General features: G+C 32.0%; 2 protein-coding genes across 2 annotated transcripts in view; one reads left to right on the forward strand and one right to left on the reverse strand.

The window, feature by feature from the left end:
• LOC137650425 (dehydrogenase/reductase SDR family member on chromosome X homolog) overlaps positions 1-12,500 on the forward strand; it is an 833,317-nt gene that overhangs the window by 222,170 nt on the left and 598,647 nt on the right. The gene's annotated exons all lie outside the window — the stretch shown is intronic.
• LOC137650409 (uncharacterized) overlaps positions 6,861-12,500 on the reverse strand; it is a 168,778-nt gene continuing 163,138 nt past the window's right edge. Inside the window, exons 4-6 of the mRNA XM_068383659.1 lie at positions 12,214-12,357; positions 11,199-11,399; positions 6,861-9,141 (exon numbers count right to left, since the gene is read on the reverse strand). Of these exons, the coding sequence (XP_068239760.1) occupies positions 7,207-9,141; positions 11,199-11,399; positions 12,214-12,357 (2,280 nt within the window). The 3' untranslated portion in view covers positions 6,861-7,206. The remainder of the gene's footprint in view (positions 9,142-11,198; positions 11,400-12,213; positions 12,358-12,500) is intronic.

Here is a 12,500-nt window from a genome sequence, read left to right on the forward strand (position 1 = left end):
CTGTATATATATACATATATATATATATTCATAACTGTGTATATATTATATATATACTGTATATATATATATATATACTGTATATATATATATATTTATATATATATATATATATATATATATATATATATATGTACAGTATATATATAATGTACATATGTATATATATATATATATATATATATATATATATATTTATATATATACTGTATATATATATATATTTATATATATATATATATATATATATTTATATATATATATTTATATATATACTGTATATATATATATATTTATATATATATATATATATATATACTGTATATATATATATATTTATATATATATATATATATATATATATATATATATATGTACAGTATATATATAATGTACATATGTATATATATTTATATTTATATATATATATATTTATATATATACTGTATATATATATATATATATATTATATATATATATATATATATATATATATACTGTATATATACAAGTAAATATATATATATATATATATATATATATGTATATATATATATATATATATATATATATATACAGTATACAAATATATTTACATAAGATATATATATAAGTATATATATATATATATATATATATATATATATATATATATATATATATATATATATAGGTATCAAATTGCAATTACATATATTTTCATTGTATTGATTACAAGGAAACTCTAGACGCCTGAAGATTTTTTTCTGTAACAGTCGTTTTTTCGCAATTTAACAGCTATCTATCCAAGTACAACCATCACCACCATTTCATTTCCAGTGTTTGTAACTTTTAACATCAAAGTGTGTCTTACTGTCGTATTTAAATAGATATCAATATTTTTTATTCATGATTCCAACGATGTAGAGATTCATGTACACACGACCGTGCACACGCGTCACCGGCATTTGTTAAATACAGGTAGATTTTAGTTTTTTCTCTATCTAATAAGTACGAGGCACCTATTGTAATAAAAACTTAAATTGGTCTTCAGTGTTCTGGTTGAACCGTTCGTTCTCTGGCCTGCGACATTTTCCTATTATTATTATTATTATTATTATTATTATTATTATTATTATTATTATTATTATTATTATTATTATTTATTATTATTATTGTCATTATTTAATATTATTATTATTATTATTATTATTATTATTATTATTATTATTTCCCTCTCATTTTCTCTACTATTTTGTCTCAGCAGGATTATGATTGAGGTAAACTAAATAAGAAACTATTTATGAAAAGGTTTAACTATATCTTGCTAGATAAACATTTGACAATTTAACGCCAGGGGTTGTGGTGGACTGTTGTACACGTCCCTGCCTGACGTTCTGCCGGACTGTGGTTCGAGTCCCGTTCTAGTTCGATATTTTCTTGTAGTCTGCAACCTTACCATTCTTGTGAGTTGTGAGCTAAGGATGGTGGTTTTTGGGGAGCTTATTGCCTGACCCTCCCTGGTCCTAGCTACTGCAATATCACTGTTCCTTGCCATTCATGAGTGGCCTTTAAACTTCAGAACCCTCTTCGCCGAATTCTCACCGTTGTCTAGCAGAATGTTATCATTTAGAGGGAGTAATCTAATGAATATATTTGCCGAATTTTATCGCAGTCCATTCATTCGATCAGGAGACTCAAATTGTTAGAAGAAAAAAGCACAAAAGCTAACTTCAGTGGTGGACTCAAACAATTGCTCGTAGGTATTGCCATAAACGAAGGCATTTGCTTTTGGCGAACTCTACAGTAGTTGTTTTGATGGAGATTGAGCTATTTTTCACCATAAAATTATCATTACAAAATAAACTGAGAGTCCTAGTTAGTACCCCCGTATTTTTTTTCTTATGATAATAGAATATAATTATCATAAATACCGTTTAATCTTTCAGACAAATGGACTTCATTACTGTTGAATTGTTTTCTTGAAGGTATCTGCCAATGGTTTGACATTGCAGAAATGTTCTTCACAAATCTTTTAAATTGTATTTAAAATATGCATGCGACACAACGGGCCAAAAATAAAACAGAGTTCAGTTAAACACCTACAACTCTGCAGAGAATAAAAATTCTTCAAGGTGGTGGGGTGGTTTTGATTGTACATTCAAGCTTGTTTTATCTCAAAAATATTGAAAAATAAAGAATCGAAATTTAATTTGATTAGTCATAGAGATAGATGCTCTCACAGGTAAAAGTAATATGCTATTTCCTTAGATTTTCTCAAATAAAGTAAGAGTAGGCAGGAGATAGCAGCCAGAAAAAAAGCATCCTACCAATTTGGTAGGTTTTCTTCAATTTGCTTGCCTGACTTTTGATTAAAATGTTTCTCAATAGCTTTTTTACTCGATACCTTATCGTAATCCATATTTAAAGATGGTCATAACGAAGCTAATAGAAATCCTTATCCTTTTTAGAATAAAAATAAATTCTTTTTTAGCTTATGCGGGCGTGTGTAGAACATCTTCAACGTACCAAGAGACAAAAATGATGATGTTGGATTATTCTAAAAGACAAAAGGGGATTTCGTTTAGATATATTTGTATATTCCATGTATGGCTTTGATATCTATACAAAGGTTTGGAAGCATCATATATTTTTTTGTTCAAGTACTGATATGGTCTGTTACAAACTTGTATTTGACTCATATCTGTGGTACAAAATATTTTCATCATTTTGTAAAAAAAAATGCAGAATAATGGTTATTTATAAGATTTTGGACAAAAGTTGTTCTTAAAATTTTCCTTTTGTAGTTTGTAAATCAAATTCTACAGTATTAGATCTCACACATTTATTAATTCAAAACTCCTTTCTTAACCTTCCTTGAGAAGCTTAACTCCTTTTTTATTCTTGAGCTAATGTCTTTACAATTTGTTTATTCAACATATTGTAGGTTTAAGGTTGTCCAGGGCTCCAGCCACCCGTTGAGATGCTACCGCTTGAGAATTATGGGGTTCTTTGACTGGCCTGACAGTACTACATTGAATCCTTCTCTCTGGTTACGGTTCACTTTCCCTTTGCCTACCCATACACCGAATAGTCTGGCATATTCTGTTCAGATCCTCCTGTCCTCATACACCTGACAAAACTGAGTTTACCAAACAATTCTTATTCACCCAAGGAGTTAACTACTGCACTGTAATTTTCCAGTATATACTTAACTCTTGGTAAGGGTAGAAGAGTGTCTTTAGCCATGGTAAGCAGCTCTTCTAGTTATGGGTAGTGCTATAGCCTCTGTACCATGGTCTTCCACTGTCTTGGATTAGAGTCCTCTTACTTGAGTGTATACTTGGGCACACTATTCTATCTAATTTCTCTTTCTCTTGTTTTGTTAAAGTTTTTATAGTTTATATTGGAGATATTTATTTAATGTTGTTACTGTTCTTAAATCATTTAATTTTCCTTATTTCCTTTCCTTACTGAGCTTTTTTCCCTGTTGGAGCCCCTGGGCTTATGGCATCCTGCTTTTCCAACTAGTGTTTTAGCTTTGTATATATATATATATATATATATATATATATATATATATATATATATTATATATATAATTTTCAGCCTAGATAAAGGAGTGAAAAAACACGATAAAACATAATTATTTGACAGGCATTTTATTATATACAAATTACCAGTTCAAAGGTTTTCCCATGGCGTTAAGATAAAAAATAGGTTGTTTTGTAACATTTATAATAATAACACTTCTCTGTACATATGATTCAGTAAACGCGGTCTGCTGATGAAGGGAAAAAGAGAAATACACAACATGACAGCACACACATGCAAACATGTCTTCAACATGCCGGGCTCTGCTTAAGGATGTTTTGAAATCAATACGAACAAGAATTTTGTTACAAAAATTATTCAAAGATACCATTTTCATTACATGACCATGGCACGTAATATATATATATATATATATATATATATATATATATATATATATATATATATATGTCTGTGTGTGTATGAATATATACATATATATTTATACCTATATATGTATATACACGTTATATATTTATATATATATATATATATATATATATATATATATACTGTATCTACACACACACATATATATATATATATGTATATATATATATATATATATATATATATATATATATATATTATATATATACATATATGTATATACATGTATACTGCATATATTTAAAGACAAATACTTTCATAGAAGAATATACATGTTTGATGTCTAAGTTGACAAATGTCTGATGCAACCACTTTGAGTATTTGTATACATTAGAATTAATCATATACAGCTGGAAAATATAAAACGAGAAATGACTGATTTTACATTCAATTTTAAAACATAATTCTCCAGATGACAATTTGTTTATACAATAAAAACTCGCTATGGCCTCTTAAGGTTAATGAGTGAATGGCTTAAGCTAACAAATGGATAATACATACAGATGTGTGTATACATGGATACACACATTATATATATATATATATATATATATATATATATGTATATATATATACATATATATATATGTATACTGTATATATATATATATATATGTATATATATACGTATATATATACATATATATATACGTATATATATATATATATATATATATATATATATATATATATAGAATATTCTATTATGCAGGAATATATTTGTATACGTAGAAAATATACATATACCTTTGTGAGTTCATGTACAAGTAATTACTATTGTAATTAATCTAATAGGCATAGAATGAGTGAATGTTTAGAAAATTCTTCTGTTAATTAAATCTAGTAAGAGGTATTTAGTTATGAATTAAAGAATATGGACATAGTGATTGATGATGGTGAATGATAATACAGATGAGTATAACGATTAAGAAAATACTTTATTCTAATCATGTTTAGTGATCTTGACTCGAACAGCGTTGGTGTGTTTTTTGTGTTATTGGGCTGCGAAAGAAAGTAAGTTTTTTGGTGTTTGTTACACCAAATTTTTAATGGCAAATAAATGTGAAATTCACAGCTCCTGCGTTGACCCTTTAATGTAGTCTGAAATTTGATGTTATGTACAGTTAGTATCTGGTTGCTTATTAAACCTCCCTAAATGATTAAGGTTTTGAAGGTTCTGTAGGATTTTAACACTGGGTCGGAATTGCTCTAATACTAAGATAGTAAAATGTCTGACCTTAATCGAAGACAGTAAAGGGAAGACCGGATAGTCGCTGGAATTTCTGTGGGCACTTTTCTTCATTATTAAGGTGCGTTGGCAACAGATGGCGCCGATTAGCTAGGTCTTTGGTTTACATTTGGAATCGAGATACCAATTAAAAAGTGCCTAATATGAATTATGTTTGTCACTACTGTATTACTGAATAATGTTAAAATAGATATGATTATAGAAAAGGCATTTTTTCTAGAAAAGCAATACCCACAGTAGCGTAGTGTAACTGTCAAGGAGTTAAATAAAAAAAGTTGTAATACTTTCGTAGATATTATTATTGGATTTTAGTTGGGTGCATTGTCAATAGATGGCACTGATGTGAGAGCTAATGCGTACGAGTTTTGTTGTGGAATTGTTTTCCGTTCTTCCCCTAACTGTCTTTTGAACTTCATGAGAGAGATAAAAGGTTTCCTTACCTGATGATTGTATTGGGTGGTAGTCAGTTGGAGGTGGAGAGGTTGGTAGAGAATACAGAGATAGTTGAAGTGTGGTTAAAACTTTCTGGGAAAGAAAACTTAAAGCAGTTGCTCAATTTTGTCGTTTCCTCACCACATCCTGCTTTCCCTCGACATATTCCCTAACCTACCTACCTCCCTATCCCCCCCCCCTCTCTCTCTCTCTCTGTTGGGTTTTTTCTAAATATAAGAGCCTTACATCTTGTATGGGGGAAGGGGAGCTGGTTTATTGTGACGATCTACAGTTCAGATAATCTTCATATATTGTTGCTTTTGTTCAGACTTGGATCTATTAATTTGTATTTTCAGAATTCACAAGCTCTTGTCCTTCATGTAATCTCATACCCAAAGTATTGTTTTCATGTAAAAATTCTGATCAAGCACAGAAGGCCATTTTGATATTTTAGTGTGGGGCAAATTATATTTAAAAGATGCATTTCATATGTAGCATTTACAGAATATTAAAAATGTGCATTTTCTAGATAGATAGAACTCATTTTCATGCATCATTTAAACGACAGAAATGAAGCTAAAATGAGAAACGACTAAGGAAAGGTGATTGGGATTGACAAGCTTAACAAGAAATATGAACTGTTATCATGTTTAAGAATGTGGAAGGCCAAGTTATTTTTACCTGAAAAATAACTAGTTTCAAAACTTTAGAAAAAAGTCCTTTCAAGTTGCATTAGAGTTTTGGACTTGATTGGGGTAATTAATTAACAAAGGAAGATTAATTGATCTTGCGTGGGTTTTACTGCCACAATTTTTATTGGTTACAGGATAGTCTGGCCAAATGCGTTCTCAGCCTTTTCTCTAAATTATCTCCCTCGCGAAGACTAAACATAAACTGTTGCATTGGACTAAAGTCCGATTATGCTGAATCAGCATCCCAGTAATAAGCTAGACATTAGCCTCTAGAATGTTTTTTTGGAAACTTTTTTTTTAGGAAAATTGACCTTGATGATAAATAGATTAGACAAACAGACAAATATGGTTTGGATAAATATTTTTTCCGTGCAAACCAAAGATATACAGTCTATATATATATATATATATATATATATATATATATATATATATATATATATATATATATACATATATATATATATATATATATATATATATATATATATATATATATATATATATATATTAAACCATGTGGCTATTCAATATATGGTTACAGAATGAGGAAAGGCTTGAAAATGATATAATGTAACACCAACACAATAAATCATGAATTCCTTTACCAAATTACTGGTAACATAACAATACTTTAAATCTTATTAAAGATCCAGTCAGTGTAGCGATGGAAAAGAGGTAATTTGCATAGCAATGCATGAAGGATGATTATTATACACGACGACTTCATAGTTGAAAATATCTAAATATAATTGTAAATAAAAACAAAGTTAAAATACAGAAGTGAGTTGAGCATCATTCAACAAAGAATGTTCACGGTCTTTGGCGGACAGCAAGTTTTCCACGCCGCAGGATTATGGTCTTTCGGGGTCACGCCTCCATAACCTGTACGGTGGCATAGGCGCTGAAGGTTACCCTCCTCGTCTGCGGTGACGCCTCCACTTTGCGACCTTTCTTGATGACGGATTTCAGGGTGCCGTCTCCCATTCCCTCCACGGCGGAGGCAGACACCGACGACATCGATCGGCTGTGACCTTTTCCCTCGCGGGCGCCATTGTGAGCGTTGTTGTTGTTGTTACTCCCCGAAAGGATTCCATTCGCTTGGATGCTGTTTCCGTTAGCGCCGTTACGCTTTCCGGTGAAAACCGCCTCAGAGATGTCCTTCAATTTCTGCGAAAGATTGAACGTAGACACGGCGTCTATATACCTATGGGCCATAGGCCTTCGGGCTGGACTTTTCGAACGAGATCTTCTTCTCATTTCGTTGCTTATGGTTCCTTCTCTTGGTCTCATTGTATGGTATTCGTGGGCTCCGCCCATCCAAGCATTACTATGGGTGTAGTAATTATAGTGATGGGGATTATTGTTTATATCTAGGTGCATCCAGGTGTTGGAATACCCTGGGTATTCCACCCGGACGATTTTGTTTCCTCGCATGATGTGAGACTCTTTTGGGTAAAAGGCTCTGGCATTTTCTGCCCCACTTTTCGTTGGCACTAAAAGTAATGAAGGGTTGTTCGGGTGGCGTCTTGGTGGTGGTGGAGGCGCAGGCCCTTTGTTGTGGGAATGTCGCAGCCTTGTCCTGGACTGTTCTCTTGCTCTCGACGGTCTTTCTTGGGGCAGCCGTGGAATGAGACCTTCCACCGAGCCAAGGGGCATCGACAAAGACACTTCTTTAAAATTGTTACTTCGCAGGTCCCCTTCATGTCTACCTCGTCGGCTTCTTCCTTCTCGGTTCTCGTCACGGTTCTTTTTACCTTCTCTTCTGTAATCATCTCTCATGAAATTATCACTCGTTTTCATTGTCTCTTCACCCCAGTTGATCTCTTGTTTCCATGACTGGTCCATATTACGGAATTTCTGCTCCTTCAGTAGCTGAGGAGGCTGTCTTTGGCGAGTCTTCTTTTCTACTTCCCCAGCAATTAGGATTTCTCTCTCTGAGGTGATCAAACTCGTTGGGCAACTATTCGAAACTTGGAAATTTGAAGCGATATCAGAGTTGTCTGGTTTATGGGACGGCAATGTCGTTAGCGAGTTCATCGTCAGCTGACCACCTTGTTGGGAATTTATGCTGGCTAAACTGTTAAAGTCAGAGGTGTCTGAAGAACTGCTCATGAGACTGCATGGACCACTTTCTATCTCGATGTGCGTAACGCCGTTGGAATCCGTATGTTGCACGAGATTCCAAGGGCGTGTGTCCTCAATGTTATTGTTTCTGTTATTCTGTTGGGACGCCTCTCTGATCTCAATGACATTGATGTTGTTTGCTAGATCATTTCTTTCTCCTTTAAGCAGCCTAGCTTCTACTGACCTAAGAGAGCCTCTTCCGCTCTTGCTACTGCTGCCTCCGTCTCTTAATCGGCCCAAAGAACCAGAAATTTTGGAAGAACTGTTTGCGCTCCCGCTAGGGGGCTTGCCGTAGTTGATCTCTTTGTGACCATTGACGCTACTGCTCTTGTACACAGTTGCAGTATTGGTGGGAGCATCTGACGAATTCAAATCAGATTTTCTCTTGCTGTTACGGTACCTGTTCAGTTTATATTTATTACTCGCCTCCTTGTAGTGGGCGTAGAGGGCCTTCGCGGCTTCGTCAGTGAGGCACTGAAAGACGTGGGCATTAACCTGACTAGAACCTGCATCTTTCACAACGACCACCACCGCTCGCGGTGTTGCAGGTGCCACGTGGCAATACAAGATGTCGCTCATGAGGAATATGTCCCCGATGCCACTTGCACTTCCACTGCCTACTCCTCCTCCTCCTCCTCCTCCTCCGTTGACGTTGGGCGAAACTCTGTTGGCATCGACCTGAGAAGATAGAAAAATCAGCAACGTTAACATAAAGATTAAAGGAATGAGCAACAATAATATATTGAAAATAATGTAAGAATCTCTCCATTAACCCTATTTGTAAGTGCAAGAGCTACATTAAAATTTTTATTCGAAATAAATCTTCATATATATCCAAAAATACAATAATTTATTAGTTATTAACATCGAGAATAATAATAATTCATAGAAAAACTTTCTAACAAGAGCTAGAAAGTTTAGTTTTGAGCCATCGTCAAACAAAAATTTGGCAGATCATTTCATGTAACCTGGCCGCCTTTTGGTTTAACCTTTATCATATTATATTATATATATACTATATTACATATTATATTATATACTATATTATATTTTATTATATATATTATAATATACAGAGATGTTGAATAGGCCTAACTATTTCATTTTTTATTTTGTTGAATTTCAAAGAAATCTTGTAAAAATTCATGATTCGATGAATGCATTTCTCATGAGTTGGTTAATGCACATCCTGCATTAGAAGGTCGTAATCGGAAATTGAAAGCTTTTTCGTAATCCGCTTTTTCCTCAAGAGCGAGTGTGCAAAATCATCCGCTATGAGTTCAATAATCTGAACTTCCCGGAAGGATGAAATAGTCGTATAACTCTTTTGTTTCAGAGTCTATAGTTTAGATTTTTATGAAGCATGTTTATGAATCTTCTTTTTACTGATTCATGGTATTCTATTTAAGCATTAGTTGATAGAAAATATTTTACATAAAGGTTCATTTGATGTTAAGAATTTAATATGAGAATGTAGTTTGGGACGTTGTTTTTATTGCTATTGAAGAAGAAAAATGTGACTTCAATTGAAAACTTTTATTATAAGAGATATTCTACCAAACTTAGTTTTTTTTTCTCTTGGCCCATGTATCCATAAACGCTCATCAGTCTTATCAAAATAAAAATCACTTCGTCTAAACTAAACTTTTTACTATTAAAATCTATTTCAATAATTAATTGAATTTGATATTGATTCAGGTTGTTTGTCTTATTTTACTTTTTATCATTATTACTGTTTGGCGTCTCTCAATTTCACAAATCGTCTCAAAATAGGGTCTCAAATGACAACAGAATTACTTGAAATACATAATACTTCCTTAAAATTTCTGTTTTGCAGTTTTGTCAGTCCTTCACTATATATATTGTCCGACAGTTGGTCTGGGTAGAGACACGAATTCTGATATCTGACTGTACATCATTTGGTAGGGAAAGTTATAGTAAGGCCACTCTAAAAATTCCCACATTGATAGAACTAAAAGACACTTACTATTATTATTATTATTATTATTATTATTATTATTATTATTATTATTATTATTATTATCATCATCGTTTTCGTTATCGTTTTCTTTATCGATATCGCTATCATCATTGTTATTATTATTATTATTATTATTATTATTAATACTACTACTTAGCTGCAACCTCAGTTGGAAAAATAGGATGCTATAAGTCCAAGTGCTCCAACAAGGAAAATAGCTCAGTAAGAAAAGGAAATAAAGAAAAAGATAGAATAGCGTGCCTGAATGTACCCTCTAGCAAGAAAATTCTAGCTCAAGAGAGTGGAAGACCTTGCTTCAGAGGCTATGGCAATATTCCTGGAAAGTTTATTATGAAATTGACAGAGGAAAAAAAAATGCCCGTGATTGAGAAATTTGAAAGTAACAGAGAGAGGAAGAAAATGCCTGTGAATGAGAATTTTGAAATTTGAAAGTAAGAGGAAGAAAAAGCCATTGAATGAAAATTTTTAATTTTGAAAGTAACAGAAATAGGAAGAAAATACCTATGAATGAGAATTTTAAATTTTGAAGATAACAGAATTAGGAGAAATATACCTGAGAAAATTTAGATTTAGAAAGTTACAGAAATAGAAAGATAATACCTTTGAATGAGATTTTGAGATTTTTAAAGTAACAGGGGAAGAAAATATCTGTGAATGAGAATTTTGAATTTTTAAAGTAACAGCGAATAAGAAATTTTAAACTTAGAAAGTTACAAAAAGAGGAAGAAAATACCTGTGAATGAGAATTTTGACCAGAAGTTCCAAGGCCTTCCGAGGTGGATCTCGGAGTCTCGTCCTCGCTCTCATTGCCACTGCTCGTGGCTGAGGATGACGTATCGTCCGAGGAGGACGATGATGACGCAAAGGGCACCGCACTTGCGGTAGATTCGTGGTGGATCAGGTGATCTAGCCGTAGGACGTGGTCGTTGATCACCTGAAAAAAAAGATAATTATCTCATTAAAAATTATTATGGTATCAAATTATAATTAAGCCTAAAGATGATTAACATTCATCTCTTCCACTACGATAGCTCTGTGTTGATTCTGTAACACATGACTGTTTATGATAATTTTGTCCTGTGTTGGTGACGAAGTTATGATATGTATGCATATATATATATATATATATATATATATATATATATATATATATATATATATATAATACGTATACTCTATATATATATATATATATATATATATATATATATATATATATATATAATACGTATACTATGTATATATATATGTATATATATATAATACGTATACTATATATACAGCATATATATATATATATATATATATATATATATATATATATATATGTATATGTATATGTATATGTATATGTATATGTATATATATATATATATATATATATATATATATTTATATATATATATAATGTATATGCGAGCAAGTGTCTGGCTAATACATACATACATACATATATATATATATATATATATATATATATATATATATATATATATATATATATATATATATCTTTCAGGTCACACTTAGCGGCATTATCAGATACATAACTACTCTCTCTCCCTAGGCCCTTGGGTACGGGTAGAGATGGAGTTATCATACCCTGATGAGAGGTTTTGTAAAGGGTTGAATCTCTGTGCGCCTGTACGTGCTTATGTGAACATTTAGTTGTCGTTTTGACGGGTCGCGTACACTAGTAATGTATAGATAGTGGAAAATTCACATCAAACGAAGTCACCCGCAATTACCTTAATATCCTGATTGCTGCAAAAGGACTCGTCGCAGGTACTCCCGGAGGATTCAGAATCTGATTCGAATCCTTCATCCTTCCTGATTGGGGTCACGAGCAGTCGTTCGTCGTCGCACTGTAGCTGACATCGCTCGCTTCTTAACTGTATCGGAAAGAGGAAAGGGGAAATATATGAGTGTATGTACAGTATATATATATATAGATATGGGTATGTGTGTGTGTGTGTATATATATATATATATATATATATATATATATATATATATATATATATATATATATATA

Source organism: Palaemon carinicauda, chromosome 1, assembly GCF_036898095.1.
Source record: "Palaemon carinicauda isolate YSFRI2023 chromosome 1, ASM3689809v2, whole genome shotgun sequence".
NCBI classification, from domain to species: Eukaryota; Metazoa; Arthropoda; class Malacostraca; order Decapoda; family Palaemonidae; genus Palaemon; species Palaemon carinicauda.